This window comes from Colletotrichum fioriniae (assembly GCF_027942845.1).
Source record: "Colletotrichum fioriniae strain IMI 355084 chromosome Unknown scaffold_13, whole genome shotgun sequence".
NCBI lineage: Eukaryota > Fungi > Ascomycota > Sordariomycetes > Glomerellales > Glomerellaceae > Colletotrichum > Colletotrichum fioriniae.
The window spans coordinates 992,713-1,012,929 of record NW_027076849.1 but is presented as its reverse complement, the minus strand read 5'-3'; the positions used below and the strand labels follow the sequence as shown (position 1 = coordinate 1,012,929).

Sequence of the window (20,217 nt, the reverse complement as noted above, 5' to 3'; positions counted from 1 at the left end):
GGACACAGATACCTTTCCCATGATTTGCACGCTATTATTACCCTTTGTTCTTGAGTTGATGGCACACTTTCTTCGCTCTCAGCTCCGATTAAACCTGCTACCAGGAGCTTCCCATGACCTACCCCATCCTCGTGAAGGATGAGTAACATTGTTCTTGAGCCAACGGGCTTGACTATCTAGCGAGCCGAAGCAAAAGACCCACTAATCTGTTCTCGTTTATTCACGCGTGATCTACATGCCGTTGACATGTTTTCTCCTATCTCATCGAACTTGAAGCAAAAACTTTACTTTGGAGCTCTCCTATTCTTCACCTATCCAGATTCTCAATTACAAGTAATTGTATCGTCCGAGAAGGACGTCAATGAAACAAGACACGGATAATTAGACAATACATGGCCCTCGTAGTAACGACGTGAGTAGTGCTCGAGTTTGAACTTCCACAACTGGACTCGCCTCCAGGTGCTATCAAAGAGCTTTTGTTCGTACGAACAATTCAACCTCTCCTTCTAATAAACTAAAATCACATCACACAGCACCGCTAGAGTGCCCTTCCACTTAACTTTGATGCCGAGATTCAATATTGTAGTGGAATGTATTCATATCTCATAACTCATAAGAGGTATCCAAACTATAGGTAAGCAATGGTATTACCGAACCCAAACGCCTCATCAAATCCATCCGTCTACTCTCATCACCCATCGCTCACTGGTACCAGCCCTCTCATCTACTTCTGTCTCCCCGTAACAGCTCCAACAGCCAACGTCTCAATCCGCCCGGAATACAACTTCATGACATGGCACACCGGATCCCCCCAAATCACCCCCCTCAGCTCCTCATCAGTCACAGTCTGCGCAACGACACCCTCATCAAGCCTCTCCGCCACCGTCTTCCGATCTCGCGGCCTCGCCTTCGGGTCCCCACTCCTCAGCACCACAATCCTTCCCGGTGAGCTCAGCGTCCCTGGTGGAAGACGCCATACCGGCTTGCTGCTGCTCCCCTCCCTCTTTCTCCTCTCCTTGTCCCTGTCCGACTCCTTACCATGCGCATGTGGAACCAGCGACATCTTACTCTCCTTGTTCCTCAACGACATCTTGCTCGCCTTGGCAGCCAACAGTCTCCCCTTCTTTTCCCCTCCTAACTCACCACCACTACCACCACCCCCAGAAGAACCAGTCACCGACGGCGCCGGACTAGCATAGAGCTCCAACAAACTCTTCACGTACGCCTTGTCCGCCCTCGCAATCGGATCCCCCTCATTCACAAACGTCAAGAACAGACTCTTCCTCAGCTCCGCCCTCTCCGGCCTCTTCAACGACAGCAAACTCACAGGCGGCGTCCCAAAGGTAACGCAATGCACCCTCTTAAAACACCCCGTCAACGCATTCAACTCGCTGCCCGCTCTGGCTGACGTAGCGAGCATATGCGCATACAACAAACTCGCAACCGCACCACCCGCAGAATGCCCCGTAATCAGCAAACTATACGCCGCCCTCCCCGGATCCTCCTCGAGCAACTGCCGCAGCCGCGCGGCAACGGGCTTCACCATCTTGCGCGCCACCGCCAGAAACCCAGCGTGGCACGAGTTGCCCGCGTCATCGAGGAAGCCCTCGGGGGACGCGGGCGCCGTGTTGAGGTTGACGGCCCAGTCCATGAAGGTGGCGGAGCCGCGGATGGCGAAGACGATGGTGTTCATGTGGTCCATGGGGACAGACTTTATGACCATTGCTTTGGTGCCGGTCTTCCAGTCTGCTGAGACGTGGGCATCGCGTTCGGCGCCTTTGGGGTGGTCGTAGACGCGTTCTGCGTATTGGGCGGCCATGCAGAGGAGGGGCCAGGTGGGCATGTATCTAGGGATTTGTGTTAGTTCATCTCCTCCCATGAATCTTGAATAATGATTAGGACTTCTGTGAACTCACAGTCTCAGGGGCGGGAGGTTCATCGGCAACTTTGAGTTGGCGTATAACTCGACTTTGGCAAAGTAACCCCCCGACACCATACACGTCGCCACAGCCGCAGACTGGCCCTTTGACCCGGAGGAAGAAGTTTCTTTACTCTTCTTTCTCTGCCCGCTCTTGTCGTTTCTCCCGGCGCCGCCGCTCCTCTTAGCATCCCCCGACGAAGGGGTCTGCTGCACCGCGCCGCTTCCACCGCCGCCGCCATTCTGGTACGTGAACAAAGCCTTCTCGTTGCCCACCATCCGGTCCCGATCAATCAACGTCATAACATCGTTGAAACACCCCGCAATCTGGTCGACGCACGCAGCGGTGGAATTGATGAGCTGCGTGGCGTGCGGGTGGAAATTTGGCTCTTCCAGGAAGTTGGGGGACGTAAAGTCCTTGGCGATGGTCACCACCGAGCCGGTGAACTTGTCCAGACCGATGGGGTGTCCTGTCGCAGTTGACGTTGTCGGTGGTCCGGTTGCTCCCGGCGGCGCGGGGAGGGCGAGGTGTGAGGGTGGTGGGTGGAGGTAGTAGTGCTGGTTCACTACGATGGGCTGTTGTTGCTGAGGGTATTGCTGTGACCAGCCCTGTGGGCGATGAGGCTGCTGCTGTTGATGAGGATGCTGTGGTTGTGGATGACGGTATGGGGGCGGAGGCTGTTGGTATTGTCCCTGGCTGCCCGGCTGAGGCTGCCAGTACGGCGGCGTCTGCGTCGTCGAGGTGGCGTATCTTGAAGATTGTTGCGTGGGCGGATGTGGTGGTGCGTGATATTGAGCAGGGTTCATATTGTGGTGGTGGTTGTTCACCGGCACCGGCTTGACTGGCTCGGGGCCATGCTTGACGGCCTTTTTGCGGTCAAACCAGCCCATTGTGAAAGAAGCATTCAAGATTTTTCACTGTGGTCTCTGGTTCCCTCTCCTGTCGTTCTGCCCTTCTAGATGCTGTTGGACTGAGGTTCGCAAATGAGATCTTCAGATTCGCGATTCTTGGCGTGGGCGTTGTTAAACTTTCTACCGGCAGCCAATCTTCGAACAGTTCGGGAGCCAAGTCTAGCGCTCTGCGCAAGAGTGGATTGGCAGGAACCAGGAAACAAGGAGGGAACTCTTCCTTCGTATCTCTTGGCTGGCTTAATAAGATTGAGTTCTCCCAGGCACGAGGAAACTTGTCGCCAAGGAAACAATGAAGCGGTCTGGCAGAGGAACAAGTTCGCGTGAGACAAGCGGGGAACACAGGAACAAGAAGTAAGGCGTCCCGGTGGTCCTGTGTACCCAGGCGTTCGGTGTCGAGCGGAATCCTGCTTTTTCCCTCTCCGCCTTTTCCTCTATTCGCTTTGCCTCGGTGTGTTTGGGCACAATGGGGATTATCACGAGTCAAAGTCCGAGTTGAGTGACCTTGCGCAGCTGAATCCCGTCTCCAGAGCCGGTACCTAAGTTTGCGGACAAAGTAAGAAACCCTGTCTTCCAACCTGGGTACGTAGACGAACAGGCGAGAGAGTGTGACGCGATATCTCCAGTCCTCCTTTGGTCGCTACTGAATTAGAAACGCCTGCGCCTGCTCTTTGGTAAAGCAGAATGGCTCCAATTGTCCCGGCGCTTGCTATGGATATTGTTGTGTTCGGGGGCGGGCACTGGGCTACAATCCGTCGGTGCGTTTTTCGGTGGCGATCTGGCCGCGGCCGAGACGGTGGCTTAGACGGCCGCGGGGAGGGTGGCCGGCAGAGACGGGACAAGAGGTGGAAGGGATATCCCCTCACAAGAACACGCAGCTGAGAGAAGATGTTATGAATTGTCCTGGAGTATATAGCAAACTCCGGACGAAGAATCGTCAGCCGTATGACAAGTAGATGAATGCAAAGAGTGAAAGAGAAAAGGAAACGCGGATATCCTCCGATTCTTCTATTCATGTGCCACACCATCAATGGGCGCCAGTTGAGCAAATCACATCGTTAAAAAAGTCAGGTGTCTCCTCTTAGAGCCCTCCTCTTCACCCTCTCTACCGACCACCACTGTCTTTCCAGCCCCTAGATCGCGCCAGGTCCGAGAATCCCATGCCGTAGAGGGGGGTCAAAATGGCACGCTTAACCATTCTATCGTCTCTAATCATCATCTACTTCAAGTACCCAGAACATACAAAACACACCAAATGTGTACAGTACTACAGACTAAACAGACAAACCACCATCGTCAACACGGGCACTACCCATATCCCCCCCACCCCAAACTGTCCCAAACGGCGTCTCCCTCCCTTGAGTAGCTTGAGTAGACTTGAGTTCAACCCCCGTCTATCCAATCTGATTCGTCACCACCCAACCAGTCCGCGCTCTCCCATACAAGGGGACCTGCACATCAAGCGCAGCAACCCCTCCATGCCCTCCCCACCCCATCTCCAATGGGTGCAATGCAGTTCGAGCCCAGCCCAGGGTCCAATACTACATCGTGGCACTGTGGGCACTACGGCAAGTAAACTAACAGCCTCTGACTCCGTCCTCGCATAGCCGACTACAGCCTACAGGCGCCTCCTCTACACGCCCGTGGAACCCGCCCGTTACACCTTGATTGGGAGAGGGCCAAAGCTCCCCCCTATGCATTACAAACACAGCCCTCTCCGATGTCTCTGTAGAGAGTGGTGGCATTGGAGATGCACATGCAACACTGGACAAATCATGAGCCTCTGGCGTTTGGAATAATCATGCTTAAGCATCTCATACGTCGATGGAAAAAGCATAGAGAAGCAGAGCCTGCTTCATGACTGGAACATACATACTTTGCATACCTGTACAGAAACGGGGCTATCGGGAGATACCTTACCTCCCAACCACCCAGCTTACAGAGAGGTCCATGAACCGACCAATACTCGACAAGTCGCAAATCAATTCCTAGGTTTTTTTTCGCAGTACATGCGCGTAGCCGCCCAGAAACGACGCTACCGCCTCTCAACCCCTCATTGCTCACAAACACCCTTGTACGTATCCTGTGTTTCTGTTGGTTGTACGGATTTGTAGAGTACCACCAAACGCGCGCACATGAGATGTTTCTTTTGTCTATCGTGGATCGTGAGATGATGCCCGGGGAAAAAGTCTGCAGAGCATGTGATTATGAAGGCTCATCAACAGGGGGAAGGGAATGAAGCCATGGATTGTCGTGACTCAGACTCGGAATGCAGACTTGACGGTGAGCCACCGTAACAACTTCCTCCCATCCCATTACCTATGCGCGCAACGATCTCGTCACTGAGAGCCGCGATTGACGGCAATAGCCTTGGTGGGAGACGGGGGGGAAGTGGGCGACAAAACTCATTCAGATGAGCACTCCTTTTACATCTACCACCACAACCATCACACCCATCGAGGAGTCATTCTGCCCATGTATGAATGAACTTTGGGTACTGAAGTGAAATTTTCGAAAAGATACTAATTGGTCAGTGTTCGCGGTACGGATAGTGGTAGAAAATGGCGGCCGGGTGAGCTGAGCGGAAAACGATTTTGTCGGGTAAGGCACTTGAAAGTACTCGCAATTCAAAACTAGCAAAATACGTTATGTTCTACACCGCGAAGGTGAACCCACAGAGCACATGCGTGTCATCAACTGGGCATCAGACCAGAATGAAGGCGAATGATGACCATGTAGATCTATCGAAACATTAGCGATGGTCCGATTCTTTATCAATCATGTATACAAGGAGTACCATTAAACATTGAAGAAATGTCCCACTTGACGAGCCAGCTTGCCGCATAACAAGCATCCAAAATCGTAAACCTACCTACCTACCACCTCCCCCCCTTGTATATAGATATGTTTTTTCTCATATATATATATATATATATACATTAGCTCACAAAAGGTAAATACCTCTCTACTCTAGAGGTTAGATGGCACGGCATATGCCTTCACAAGCTCCGTCTACTAAAGAAATCAAACCAAACACACTGCCTCAACTGGCTCTCCAACTGCCGGGAGGGAGGGAGGAAATAGATAAAACCCCAAAGCCAAGAAATTGGGACGAACGGCGCAGGCGGCAAGCAATCCCCAAAAGTCTACCCAGCACCGGCACCGGCACCGGCGCCGCGCCGCCGACGCCCTTCCCGACCATAGTTTCTAGGCACGCGGCGAGCCGACGTGCCTGCAGCATTCCGTAAACCTTGTTTTTTTTCACCATACATGTGGTTCTCATATCTTATCGTCGACTACGGATAGAGTAGAGGTACTCACTCCCATAGGCATCTCATCCTAAGGTACCTTGTGATAGTCATATCTTCATTACCATAGACATCACATCACACGGGATCAAACTAACAAGGCATAAAATTCAAACAAAGGCACAACTTTTTTTTTGTCTTCATTTCGCTAGACGAAATCGCTACGGACGTGTAGTCCACCTATCCACAGACTAAACCTCGACATAAATATTACCCCCCAATTCAGAGGAGGGAAGATTAATGGAATGAGGGCAGGATCCGTCAAAGGGTGGCTGACTAGACAGCCCAGCATACAACTTGTCCCGACTCGAGAGACCTTTGGAAGTCGACCACCAAAAAGCAAGACACATTTCCCGATAAAAAACAGACACGTCAGACCGGACTTTGAGGATCCCGCATGCTTCCGCTGCCGCTAGCGCTTCCACTATGAACGCTGCTGCCGCCAGAACCTGACCCAGCGCCGTCGCTTCGTTGACGTCGCGTAAAAGCAAACGTGACGGGCGTGCGTTGGGCCATGGGCTGTTGCGCAGGCGTGTTGTGAAGCGACAAGAACTCGTCGTCGCCGTTGCTAGACTGCGTGAACCCAGAAATATCGCTAAGCATCGAGGAGGAGCGGCCCCTAGCCTTGAGAGAGACGGTGCTCTGGTGCGTAGGCGGATAACCCCACACAGGCTGCATAGAAGACGCTGGCAGCGGCAACACAGAGCCGGACGCAGTCATGGTGGACGTGGGCCACATAGGCCCGGCAGGCATAACATACTGCGATGCTGCGGCGGACGGCGGTGTCCAGGCTGGCGCGGCGGGATTGTAGGCGGACGACGTAGTCTGAGGCTGGGCGGAATGACGTTCGGGAAGATCATATGGCATCGCAGCAGTTGTGGCATAGTTCATGTGCTCATGATATGCCTGGAGCTGTTGTAGCAAAGCGTTCACCTGCTCCTGCTTGTTTGCGTTGGCTGCCTTGATATCCGCAATGCTGCCTCGGAAGTTGTTCTCAATCGTCGATGTCTCCGCCTGCCAGGCGATACGGGCCTGGCGCCTCCGCTCTGCCTCGTCCAGCCCGCGGTTATTGGCATCCGTGATTCTGCCGAGCTCGGTGTCTACCTTGGCGATGCGTGCTGCAATCTTGTTCCGCTTGGTCTGCGCGGCTGCCTGCTCGTCCTCCTTGGCCTTCACAGCCTTAGCGATGGCGGCCTTGTAGTCCTTGTATTCTTTGGAGGCGGTATCGAAGACAGCCTTTTCAGCAGCCCACTCCTTTTCCGTCTGTTTCTTGCGCTCGTAGAATCCCTCGGGTACTTTCTCAAACTCCTTGAGCTCCGCTTCGAGCTGGGCAATCTCCTTTTCGGATTGGGCTTTGTTGGTCTCTTGCTGGATAATCTTCTGCCTGTGCTTGTCGTCGTTGCCACCGGCGGTCTGAATCACGTTATCGAGTCTCTCGTTTTCTTTCCTCAGCGCGGCAATCTTGTTCTTCCACTCCTTGCGCAAGGTTTTCAGCCTCGATTTCTCTTCCGCCAGCCGCTCGTTGTTCGCGTTGATTGTGCTCTTCAGCGTCGTGGCGGGCGAGTCGGGGCGGAGAGACTGTGGCGTACTGACGGGCGGGTTGGCGGAGCCCTCTTGATCCTTGCTGGGCGCGAAAGAGGTTCGGATGCTGGTGGAAAAGACGACTCGGTTCGTGCGTGTATCGACAAACTCGCAGACGTACTTGGACAGCGGCCGCAGTCCGTAAATGTCACCACACCAACGGTGTTGGCTAGATTGCTCGTCTTGCTCGTCGTCGTCCTGGATGCGGAAGATACGTGTCGGCTGCCAAAAGGCGTTATTTACTCGGACGTAGAAAGGTTTTGAAGTGTCGACTCCTGCCGGCCGCGAAACGTGCCCATTCGGAGCAGCGCTCGGGCTGTCAGGAAAGTAGCTGGTGTTGAAGCAGACTTCGTCGTGGCCAATATACGATATCCAAATCTGTTCGGCCTGACTGTCAAAGGGGGCGTTTCCCAAGTTATGAATGTCGGTAGCGTTGGAACCGGCCGATTCGGAAGTAGCGTGCGATAATTCGTACTCCTTAACCATGACAATTTTGGTGCTCGCTAGGGCCGCCCACAGCGGCTGCTGAAGACGCACCTGTGTGCTTTGTTTTCTCTTCTTTTTCGTAGATGATACTGTCGCATTTTGCTGGAAAGTCGTGTCGCTGTCTGGCGTAGCAAACCCAGTGTCGGTCGTCGTCTCGTTCGAGTACGACTTACCGGCCTCGGGGTCCGTTATGCTGTGTGTCGACGGGCTTCCCTTTTCTCTTCTCAAATACCATTCTCTTATGTACCTCACTATGCCTTGGGTTAGAATATGTATGGCAAGCACGCTCTTGATCCACCCGTGCGGTCCTCTCTTATCGAAACCGCGAGTGAGTGTTTCTAACGGGTCGTCAGAGTCGGGAGAGAACCACCAATTGGCTGGGAGGAACTTTGTTGCCCGAGTCCAGTGGAATCTTGAACCGCGCAGAAGATGCGAGCCTATGACCAGGAAGAAGCAGGTGGTGACGCTCCTCGACGCTCCCTCCCTCGTGTTGGATCCACCGCCCAGAGTGGCGGCGATGACGGGCTTTGCAAAGTCGAGGATGGCAAGCTGCATGGGCGGCCACAGAAAGAGCCACACGAGCAGTATAAAGACATCCATGCAGAGCACCGTAACGAGGGAGGGCATGGTAGAGTTGTAGTCAAAGATCTCGGCGAGATTGATGTTCATTCCAGAGCTGGTAGTAACAGGGGGTACAAAGGTGAGGAAGGTAAAGACCATGTAGATACCGGAGAGGGCGACGGGAGGGACCTGCATGAGCAGGATGAGGATGGCGAGGGTGTCGTAGAGAGGCAGAGCCCTCAGGACGGTAGCGGCGAACTCGATGGGGCCACCAGGGTCGCGATGGACGTCGGCGTTCTTGGTGGCGTTGACATCAATCTGGCGGTGGCTCGCGTCAGCAGCACCATTGCCCATGGCGGAAGAGAGCGAGTCGGACGAGGAAGTCTCGGAGCAACCGCCTAACGAGGGCCGCCTGGTAGCGGCATGGCCATTTCGGTGGTCAGGGGCCATGATGTTGCCGTTGGTGTCGGAAGCGGGCGCAGCGAGGTTCGGGGTCTTGAGGTGTCCGTTGGAGGTGCCGTTTGGCACAGGCGAGGGGAGAGCCGGAGCAGCAGCATTCTGGTCAGAGGAAGTCCTAGCTGAAGCGTCGAGGTTCGACTGGCTCTTCTTGTTGGCAACTCGCTTGGCGGGGCCTACAAGACCATTTTCGTGCCTGGTATCGCGTTGGTTGGCGGCGCCTTGCTGTCGCTTCGCAGAGCTGGAAGCACGAGGCATGCGCTGGGAGGATATCTGCTGTCCGCCGACCCGGGAGCCCTTTCAGAGGCAGGTCGGGGGGCGCCAGCAGCACGACTTGAACTGGTCTGGATGCTGGAGGAGGGGAGGAGGGGAGGGAGCGGTATCCCGTTCTCGAGAGCGATCGGGAGGACGAATGTGGCGTGGGCGAGGTCGTAAGTGACGGAGAGAGAGAAGAAGAAAGATGACTATGCACTTGACGCAAAGGAGAGCGCAAAGGCGTAGATGTTCGAAGGATTGCCGTGGGGCCTCATGCGTCGTGGCTCACGGCAGGTCGGAAGAGGAGGGAAACCGAAGGAGGGTGGGTAGGTGGGTGGTTTGAGGTTCCAGAGAGGCGGGACGGTGATAATGATGGTTGAGTTGTTGTTTTTTCCCGAACCTTGGAACGGGGGGGAGGTTTGTGTGGTGGTAAAGTAAAGTGTAGCCCAGATTACTCGCGTCGGGAAAGGTTCGGTAGGTGGGTTGAAAGAGTAGCGATGCAAAGTACTCCGTAGGGAAGGAAAAGTACAAGTAAACAGGGGGGCTACTTCCTGGGAAGAAGGGGAAAAAAAACCAGGGAAAGCCGCAAAATAGTGTGGAAGGCGCTGTGGTGCTCGGGTACCTTCCAAGTTTATTCGTAGCCTTGGGTAAGACCACAAGATACTTCGGTACCTTGGCCACTTAGGTAAGGTACCGGGGGGTGGACACCTAGACAGACAAAGAAGGACCTGACCTGTCCTGTGTTGGCAAGGGCGGCACGAGTTCGGGTAAGAGCCGAGAAATGGGGACGAACTGAGGCGTCAAAGAATTCAAGTCAGTGGAAGAAGTAGCCCTCTCTTTCCTGTTGTCTGCCTTTGTGTTTACGTAGGCAGGTGATCGATCATATTACGGACTATTATGCTCGTAGAAATCCAGCATCAACACATACAATTTGTTGTCAGTGAAGTGGAATTTGTGGTGTGTTGGTTCCTTTTATTTTATTTTATTCCTAGGTTATGAGCATTCCCCCCTGCCCTTTGCAGCACCTCAGCCAGTCCCGGGACATCAAGCAGAGGTGTTAGGGGCAGAGCGCCTCGCTTCGAGTTTATTCTAAAAAAGACTGCGCGGGAACAGCACGAGAGCAGGGATGACGGATGGTGCGGGAAGGGATCCAGTCGCACTGTTTCGACTTGGGTGGGTGGACGGGTACGTATCTCCTTGTCGATACGTATCCGAGGACTGCTTGTGTTTTTATTCTCTTCTTTTTTATGTTCCTTCCATTTTTTCTCGCTGTTCCTCCCGGTCTGATGAGGTGTAGGGAGGTACTTTGGCCCAAGTTCTTTTCAAGTGGGGGCCTGACTAGATCAATCCGTCCTCGAAGGTCGTCTCATTGGCTTATGACTTCCAGTGTGGAGATAGGGCCCCTTCTTCTCAGGCCCACTCACAACTCTTCTCCACCCTCCCCTCGACCCCCCCGATCAGAATCAGAATCAGGATCTCGGATCTGGACCTAGACAGTACTTGTGACTCGGTCAAATTATGTCTAGCTCAACGGGCAATTTCCTTTCACCCTCTTGTACATTGGGGTACCCCCGACCGAGGCAAGCCGCAATTGCCAGCGCCGGGATGGATCATGGAGGCCGATTCAAGGTTGCTGATGGGATGAGGTGCCGTTGGCGGTCACGCAGTTCTGCAGCCCTCTGGACTCTGGGGCCGCCGCCGCCAAAAAAAAAAAAAAAAAAAAGTAAGATTACAGGGGGCACTGGTGCTGAAGCAGCTAAATGAGCGCTGACTGAGTGCTGGATGACGAGTTTACGACATGCAGCATGCACTGATGCGCCCTTGGCCTGGCTGGATAAAGTCGTTGTTCGGGCAGAGTCAATAGTTGTCATTGTTCGTGCTGTGGATTGAGTACCTACAAGTAAGGTATCGAGCATTCGTATGGAAAGGCATTCACAAAATGAGGTTAAGGTAGCATAAGTAGGTAGGTCGTCGTAAACAGGGCTGGCCAAGCACGGGAGGTGCAGCGCATTGCATAGCTGCTCCAGCTTCCAGCTCCCAGGGCCTGGCACAGGATGGATCCCCAGACGGAACGGAAAACACGCAAGCAAAGGCAAGAAATCGTGTCCTGCATTACCTGACATTGCGACACTCGTACTGGGATATCAAAGTATTTCTATCCGTAGTTTTGTTCCATCATGCGTTCCGCCAGTTCCGTGCCTCACTACTCACTGCTCAGACCAAAGTATTGTGTAAGTTGAAGTACCTGACGTAAGGTACTCAGGCAAGACAGTAAGGTAGGTTCCTTCCACTGGGTAAAGAAGTTGAGAACGCACGGTATATGGACATTGCATACCTTAGGGTACCTGAGGCAAGGTAGCAGGGCAGACCGAGAAAAGGAAGGCATCGTGGTCGTGTGCCTTCCCAACTTTTTGTAAGTATCTACCTGAGAAAACTGCTAATATCCATTGCTTCCTTCCATGCCTCGTGTGCGGTGTGAGGTCGGGAAGGTGGTGCTCCCCTCCATACTGCGTGCCTCCTTCCCATGGAATAATCATCATATTCCAACTCTAATTCTCTTCTTCATTTTACTCTTCCCAAGTCGTCAAGTTCTTCCCCCCCTCCCCAATCATTCTAAACATCCACCATCCCTTACACAGTATTCGTACGGATACTAGTGAACAAGACATTTTTGTCTTCGACATCCCCGTCAAGTTCAACGCCCCTGACCACCACCGCCACTACGAGTCTAGGTACGACAGCGCCATCACTGGACTCGCTGGAACGTCCTTCTTCTTTCGTCCCTAGTTCGGGCCCCCGTCGTCTTTTCTTCGTCTTGTCCACGGCTTCCTTCATCGGCCGTTGTCCATGCTGTCAATCCTCCGCAACACCCATCATCGCTGTTCGCATGACGACCCGGCTCAGCTGGAATTTTCGGGAACGTACCTGAAGGCATATGGAAGGAAGAGACTGGATGATATCCGTACCGCCTCTGCCTGATCATTATACCTACCTAACTCTTGTCCCTCCAAGGCCGTTCTCAATCGTCAGCTCCGCTCATCGCTCTCGTTTACCAACCTTGAGGTACCACAAAATATGCCCTTGAAGGCACTCGCGCATCGACGCATAGATCAAGTAATAAGTAGTGCCACTCACCTCGGATAGTCATGCCGCCAAAGCGATATACAGAGCCAACATCGGGGCTACTGCCAACGGCCCGTTTGAGCTGAGCTGAACGCCCATCCCGCACTCTCTACCAACATGTGCCTGGTTTCTTTCCCTACAAAGCAAGCTATACTGGTACACAGCACCATCCACTAGTACCGGCACACGGCCATTGTCAGGCCCGGCCTTGTCGTCTGCAGGCTGTCTGGGCGGTGGACGATCTCTTCGTGCTCGTCATCCCACATGTCGACGCAACTTGGCCATCACGCAGTACCAAGCACCTAGGAAGACCACACGACAGGATGGACCAGTGTGTATACTCCGTACTACATCCCGACTTCCTTGTCACCTCGAGACTAGGCTCTCCCCGCTCTTGCAGACCACCCCCGCGCACTCAAAATTTCTTATCGCTTTCCTAGCGAGCCACGAGGACATCTCAAAGACAACCATCGCCTGTCCGCCCCGGCCGAAGCTCGACATCATTCACCAATCCTCGCTCGCCATAACACGTTCCCCAGGCGCACACCGACGATCGCCAAAGTATGCTCCACATCACGCACCGCTATTCCGACGGAAATATATTCGCCTTAAGGCCACCATTTCGGCTTCCTCCTTTGAGGGGCGCGATGCCACGCATCCACGGTACCGCCAACCATCAACCGCACAACGTGCTTTCCATCCTCGGAACCCACTGTGTGTAAATGTACGTGTATGAGCCTCCTCCGACGCTCGGTGGCCTGACGTTCCACGATCACCATTTTGACGCCGACAATCGGGGCACAACTTTACAAGTCGAAACGCTCTTCGGTGAGGCACCAAGCACGAAAACGTGGGGACGAAACCAAGGAATCTGGCATGACGAGAGTGCCTTGACCCCTTGGACCCCTCGCACAGTGAAAAACATCCTGGGCTAGCAACAAACCCAGCGCTAGCCCGCCAGAGCGAGCGCAACAAGAATCACCAAACACCACCACCACCTCACGGGCCAGCGTCCAATTTCAGGGCAGCCATGGATCAGGGCAATGATACCACCAAGCCAGAGGGCAAGTCGACGGGACAGGAGCATCGTGGGTGGAGCTTGTGCTCGGCCGCGACTCGACGGCAGAAGACTGAGACTTCGTATGCAGCAATGCATATTCGTCTCGTTATGTCTCGTGGTTGACAATGCACCATTACATTGCACTCGCACTGCACTCGCACTGCACTCGCACTGCACTCGCACTGCACTCGCACTTTGGCTCACATTCAATACTGCAATGATTCCCGCGAGACGTGCAGCATCCCATTGCCCTCATCCTACCACGAATGGCGACAGACTTTTGGAGGGGGCAGATTTCCCATGTCGATCATCAACTAGTCAAGGAATGTCGCATGCGTAGCTTTCTGGGCACTCCGCCAACCACAGCATTGTCAAGGCGGCCTTCGCTCGAGCCAATTCCTCCCAAAATCTACTACACTATGATGTGACATGACGGGGCCAGCTTGACACGCTGACAGCCTACCGAATACTGTACGAGCACGTACCGACACTTTGCACGCGACTGAATAGTCTCAAAAGCAACTGGCAATGACTACGAATACTGCTGATGGCTGGACACGGCGGTGGCCCGGAGATCCGCATCGCTGTTTTCGACCCTGTCAAAGGCCCTAGACAAAGTGGTCCTGCCCTCGCAGGCGCCCGTGTCTTTGTCGCCTTTGCCCGGCTGTCGACGATCTCCTTTTTGATTCGAAACATAACAAAGCCATTTCTGGAAATAACCTAGACAGTGCGCGTAGGCCATCCCTCCTCTCCGCTGTCAATCACCCTAAGGTCTCTCCGAAAGAGCCGGCGAGGCACTGAACGACCGCCGACCGCTGACCGCTTCGGATGACTTAGTTGAGCCCCTCCATTGAGCCAACATCAAATCTACATCCGGACTCAAATGAACCCGCGGGGCGGACGAGACGGAATGGACGACGGGGTTGCAATACTGTCGTCGACGGGGCATATCCGTGCTATTACGGACAGGAGATAGAATTTGGCGATTCTTACGGCGCTTCCACCTTTATCGATAGTCAGCTTGCAGGGTCAAGCTTTTCTTGCCGCCATCTCCACTGTTTAGCTAATTATCCTCCGATCGAGATGACAGGTATCCCACCCGGAAAAGGAGGAGGGACAAATCGAAAGGAGCAAGACAGTGCGGCAATGCAACCACATCCTGGACCGTCGCCAGGCGTCTCCAACCTGCTCGACAAGTCACGACTGAGGTGATTGGAAAATACTACCTGTGATGGTGGTTAACCCCCACTTGGTCCCCCCCAGGTCTTGAGCATAAACGGCGAGGAACAAGAGGGAGCTAGGCGCAGAGAGGTAAAGCAAGTCGATCTGCCTGTCGGCATTTGGCTGCTACCAGCGGCACGCCTTGCTGCCAGATTGCCTCCCATGTCACAGCCGGTGCACTTCAAGTGGACTGCTGACTCGGGATGCCGTGGAGAGCAATTTGCAGTCGAATCACCTGATTCGTGGTGCCGCAGAGAAAGTCTTCAAAGAGTCAGTGGTCAGGCGTGGATTGCCGGTATCCTTACTGGGATTTTGTGTCACTATGAGTGCCTAACGGTGTTAGGACTTGAAGTTGAAGGGAGAGTTGGAGGGAGAAGAAACGATGTTACGGCACCGTTGCTGCGCTGCAGCAGCGATACTTCACCATTGGATCTCGACCACAGCGAAGGCCTGATGAGCCGATGACCTCTCCAATCATGGATAGCGAGGAGATACGACTAGCACCCCGTCAACTGATCTAGCATCGAGACTAAAAGCCCCGGGAATAAGCTTCAAGACGCCAGCCTTCCTGCAGCACAAGCTACGGCACGCCTCTCATGCAGCCCCAGGCCCCAAATCACCTCAACACGGCAGCATTGCAGCACTGCAGCAGCTCACCTCACTCATCACCGCAGACTCCAAAGCTTACACTTGCAAAGTCGCGGCTCCTCCCCCTCCATCTCGACGAGGGAAAAGACTTGGCGGCCCATGGTCCGGTCGGGAGCTGATCGGTGCCCTGCAGACCGTTATATTTCTGCGGCTGCTTAGCGGGGTCGACGTCCCCCTCGCCGATGTCCCTTCGCACTGTGGTGCTGACTTTGAAGGCGGTCTGCAGACTGCGGCACCGCTCTGTGCCATCTGGTAGTATGGATACACACATCGAGGAGTACTCATGTACGGATACGTGAGGCGACACAACGTAATAGCGCAAGGGCGGCTCCGTGCGATGCGGATCTCCCGGTGGGCTCTCTGTGCCGCCCCCTTCGGAGCGAATTTGAATTTTCCAGCGGCGGGCACTGGACGCGAGGCCAGCCAGGTGCGCCGGAGACATCTGGAAAAAGAATTTTGAGAAATTTTTTCAGGGAGCGAATTTTCACGGAGCCTCTGTTGTCGTGACTCTCTTTCCCAGAGTCTGTCCCACCGAGAAGACTCCGCGACGCTACGCGCGTATGGAGCAGTAGAGACGACAGTTATTGATACCATGACATGATGGAGCCCAGTGGTACCACTGTCAAGGACAGTGAAGAGTCCTTTTCAACCGTCCCAATCACTGGTCTCCAGGTCACATGTCAACCCGATCATTTTACGCGCTCAGCCCGTGCCAGCGCTTTCGCCATGCATGCACCAAGATAAGATCTGGCATACGATCGAGGCCTTCACGGGTAGGTATGGCGTTGAGTGATTGTACGCTGTACCTTTCGGAGTCTCCAGCTCCATGACTGGTATACACCAGGGGCCGATGCTAGGGATATCTGCCGGCGGCGTGCTTTCTATCGTCTATTCGGCAGGCATTGAGTCTCCTCCTGCGTCGCCCGTAGGGTCAAAGAGCCTCAAGCTCTCTGCAGCCATCAAGCTGTCGCCCGTGATGATGCCTAGCAGAGGGTAACGCTCAAATGGCAGGGTTAATTTCCTCTCCGAGAGGACCGCTTTCGCCTTAACTGGCGCTACAACTGATCAAACTGGACCAAGAATAACACGTCCTCTCGCCTCGCTTAACTTACACGAGCAACTCTCATTTTTTCCGTCTCAAGGTTCCGTCTCGGGCCACGGATTTTGCTCGAGTCTTTGGGCCGATGTCGATAGTACCCAGTGCCGCAAGGTAGCGTTTGTGCGTATCTCATATATCAAACCTCGCTAGGGCGCAGCGGTGCCAAAATCCTCTGTGGCGTTGGGTCTTTTCCATGTGCCCAACTCCAGATTGCTGACCATCTTCCCGATATATTTTGCATCTGTGTATGCGGCGTTTCGCTCCGCATCGGTGCTGGTCAAGTCAGCCACCCGCTTCAATTCTCGGCTGAGCCAGGGCAGCGGTTTGTTGTCGTGGGTGTTGGTCTTCAGCCTCATATTCAGGTCGGCTATTTTGGCCATGCGCTTGTGCGAATATACCACAACCTTGAAACTAAAAGTGGACTTTTCTTCGTAGTCGTTGGACAGTAGCCTTGTGTAGGCGCTGATAACTTGCGGCTCGAGCGAGAGTAACTAATATGGAAGATTCATCAGTACATGCTCGGGGAACGAGGGGCGAGGGGTGCCAAAGAGGGTGTGATGTTGTGACACACCGAGAAGGCGCGGCTTTGCGGTGACGATTCGTTTTGGAATTGTAGGGTTGTCAGTGCCTCGTTCCTGGTTTGGTTGTCGCGAAGACGCTCCCACTCCTGCCTATCTTGGGGATCTGCCGTCTCGAGAACATGGTCAAGGAAATGGGCAATTGACTGCTCGGCGACTTGTGTCAAGGTAGATACTTGGGATATACCCTACGAGGAGGAACGGGAACGACAGTCAGCGGCACTGTTGATACGAGTTGGTCCCACAAGACCAGGACCGGGACCGGGACCGGAACTGGAACTGGAACTGGAACTGGAAGCGCAGTGGCGGATCAAAGACTCACTAGCCATGGACGATGGCTCGGCTCGCCATCTCGCAGTCTGGTAGTGTATGCCGAGTTCTTGGGGTCGTAGAAGCCCTGCGAGACCGCGTGGAGATTACGCCAGTCGTTGTTGATGGCTCTCAGCAGACTGGCCGCGCGTTGGGTCTGGTCGGGATTGCAGCCAAAGGCGAGGCATTTCCCAATGCGCTTGTAGAGCTCCCGCGGACTGAGTGAGATGGCTGTTGCACGTTTGGTGGCTTTGGCGGCGGCGGCGGCGGGCTTTGCTTCGCGGGAGTATTCTGAGACTACGCGGGACAGCATCGACTGTTGGAGCCTTGTTGCTGTGGACCTCATTGTCGGGAGACGCTTGCTCTGACCAGCGGGGAGCGTGAGGTGTGTTAGGATTGAGGTCGGGCGTTGGAGTCGAACTCGGGGTCGGGAATCGGGGGTCGAGATGCGGCGTGCGAGGGGATATCGAGGTTGGCTTTTTGGTGTTGCTTTCCTGGAGGCGCCGTAATCTCCAGCAGATGGATCGCGACGAGAGGGAGAAAGGAGTGATGAGGGATGGCCGAACTCAAGCTTCTGACGTTCCCGCGGATTTTGAATAGCGAAGTTGAAGAAGCGGCGCAGTTTGGCATCAAGAAAGCACTTACGGCTGGGCTGAGCTTTCGACTCCGGTGAACGGGATGAGGTTCAAAGTTCCAACCAATCATGAGAGCTGTTGGAGCTTGGTGGTGGAGATGGGGCACCTTTGGAGGTGTCTTACATCATCTCGCCGAGGTCTGAGGTCTGAGGCCATTGCAGCGAGCTCTCGACCTCAATCGATAATTGACGACCTTGCGAGCTATGAGCGTGAGATGCTCTAATTGACGGAACCGCGCCATCTATTTTCACCTACCTTTTTACAACAATAGCAGCCTAGGAAGGCTGTCGCTTTATTTATACCGACTGGCTGCTCCGACAGCAGTCCCAAAAAGAGGATGAGCGTCGTGAATACTGAGTTGCGGAGGCGGGTCATTGCCATTTACAAGGGTGAGTTGAGATTCATTTTATTATTACTGTTGTTCGTCTTTACGCCAAGGGCGAGCATCGCACTCTCGTGCAACGAAGCTATATCGTGTACCTTTGAGGTTTCTCAATTACTCAAGTTGCTGAGATATTTGACCATTCTTGTCTACTTCATCTGTTGGGAAGAAACCTTGCGCCTCGCTAAACGTCAGGCGCTGGTGCATCATTGCTTTACAACAGATATTTCTCGTCTTGTAGACTGAAGATGTGGTCGAGTTTCATCGAATTCGCTGATTACATCACGACCAATCTCAATTTTGCGCAACCCATTTCTTTCCCTCTCGTTCTCTTTACTGCTTCGATAATATCATTTCACCTCCTACCTGTCAACTACCATGGCAGGACTCACATCACAACCACGCAGACAAAAAATGGCTGACCATCAAGAACAGAACTCCTCTACTTGGGCCGAGAATACCCTCTCGGCTACGATTACTTCCGTCCGCGCCTACACAAGGCGTTTTCTGCGAATGCTGGGTTGCGGGATGAGGAGGCTATTCGGCGGGGGATCGAGAGGGCCGAGTTTGTGAAGAAGGGTACGTTCGTCCGTCTTTCTTTCTTTCTTTCTTGCTTCATTCTTCGGCTTTGAGGTTTCCTCTCATTAGTTTGTTGCTTCATGTGTTGTGGTTTACCACGTCTCCCATACCCTTTGCCATCTCGCTTGGCAGAAATGATTTGCCGGGCTGTCTGTTTGTTTCGCCGTCCATTGTGGGTGGTCTTACAGGTACCCGTTGGTGTTGATGGAAAATGTCGCGGATGGAAGAGACAAAAACATTGGGTTTCGGGCTTGGCAAAGTGCTGCGGCGAGACTCGAAAAAAGCATGCCTACATCATGATCATGATCACGGAGTAAGAAGTACAGAGATGCAAGTCGCAGGCCGTGGTTCTCGGTTCTAGACTCTGTCCTCTAGCACGATATATCGACACCATGCCGGAGCAGGCATTGCCAGAGGCAAGATGATGGGATTCTTCGTCCGTGGATAGGGTAAGATGAGATCCATGGTTGCTGTCGACGTCAGGCTCTATGACCGCTCGTGACCGATTCCAAAGTTGGAGTTGGTTTCTGGGACACTTCGTCTTCGCTTTGGGGGTACTCCTCCTCTTCAAGTGACTTGACCCCATCTCCGTGTTGGTCAATCCCCAAGTTCTGCCTTCATGTTGGAGGATGGATGCATCTAGTGGTGCACCGGGACTTATCTCGATAGATCTACTACATGCCCTCGAATTTCCACTTTCAGCTATCCATACCGATGTCGCTATGCCCCGGGTATGGACTTCGTCGGCCGTGGGCAGCACCACTTACATCAGGATCTCGTTTCTTGTCCAGCAGGTGGCAGAAGTTGCCGCTTCTCGCTTCAATAACAAGTTTGCTTCTACCGTCTAGATCATTCCCCTCGTTCCTCGCAAACTCTCCTTTACATCCCTCCTTCAAACCATCTTGAACCAGTCACTCCTTGGTTCCTCCTGAGCATGGAGGGAGGAGTCAGAATATCCCACCAGTCGGCTGGGTCAAGTGCTCTCCGCGAGTGTCTACCATCTACCTCGGCTACATCTAGTTCATGAGCTCTTCTTCATTTATCAATATGTTTTGTTTTTGGTTTGTGCTGGACTTGTGCAAGTGGGTGACACAAGTTACTTCCCCAGC

At 53.7% G+C, this 20,217-nt stretch overlaps 3 protein-coding genes across 3 annotated transcripts; all 3 read right to left on the bottom strand.

Annotated features, from left to right (window-relative positions):
* Positions 1-866: 866 nt before the first annotated feature.
* On the bottom strand, positions 867-2,809 carry N0V96_010014 (uncharacterized protein; the record flags this gene model as incomplete). Its single annotated transcript, XM_065758815.1, has 3 exons — positions 867-1,030; positions 1,438-1,847; positions 1,917-2,809. 3 exons carry the CDS (start codon positions 2,807-2,809, stop codon positions 867-869), a joined length of 1,467 nt encoding a protein of 488 aa, XP_065612582.1.
* Positions 2,810-6,507: 3,698 nt separating this feature from the next.
* On the bottom strand, positions 6,508-9,477 carry N0V96_010013 (uncharacterized protein; the record flags this gene model as incomplete). The annotated part of the gene is made up of 1 exon (XM_053197390.1): positions 6,508-9,477. One exon carries the CDS (start codon positions 9,475-9,477, stop codon positions 6,508-6,510), a length of 2,970 nt encoding a protein of 989 aa, XP_053045094.1.
* A 7,294-nt stretch (positions 9,478-16,771) lies between these two features.
* N0V96_010012 (uncharacterized protein) lies at positions 16,772-17,825 on the bottom strand (the record flags this gene model as incomplete). Its single annotated transcript, XM_053197389.2, has 2 exons — positions 16,772-17,116; positions 17,526-17,825. 2 exons carry the CDS (start codon positions 17,823-17,825, stop codon positions 16,772-16,774), a joined length of 645 nt encoding a protein of 214 aa, XP_053045093.2.
* Between the last annotated feature and the right edge of the window lie 2,392 nt (positions 17,826-20,217).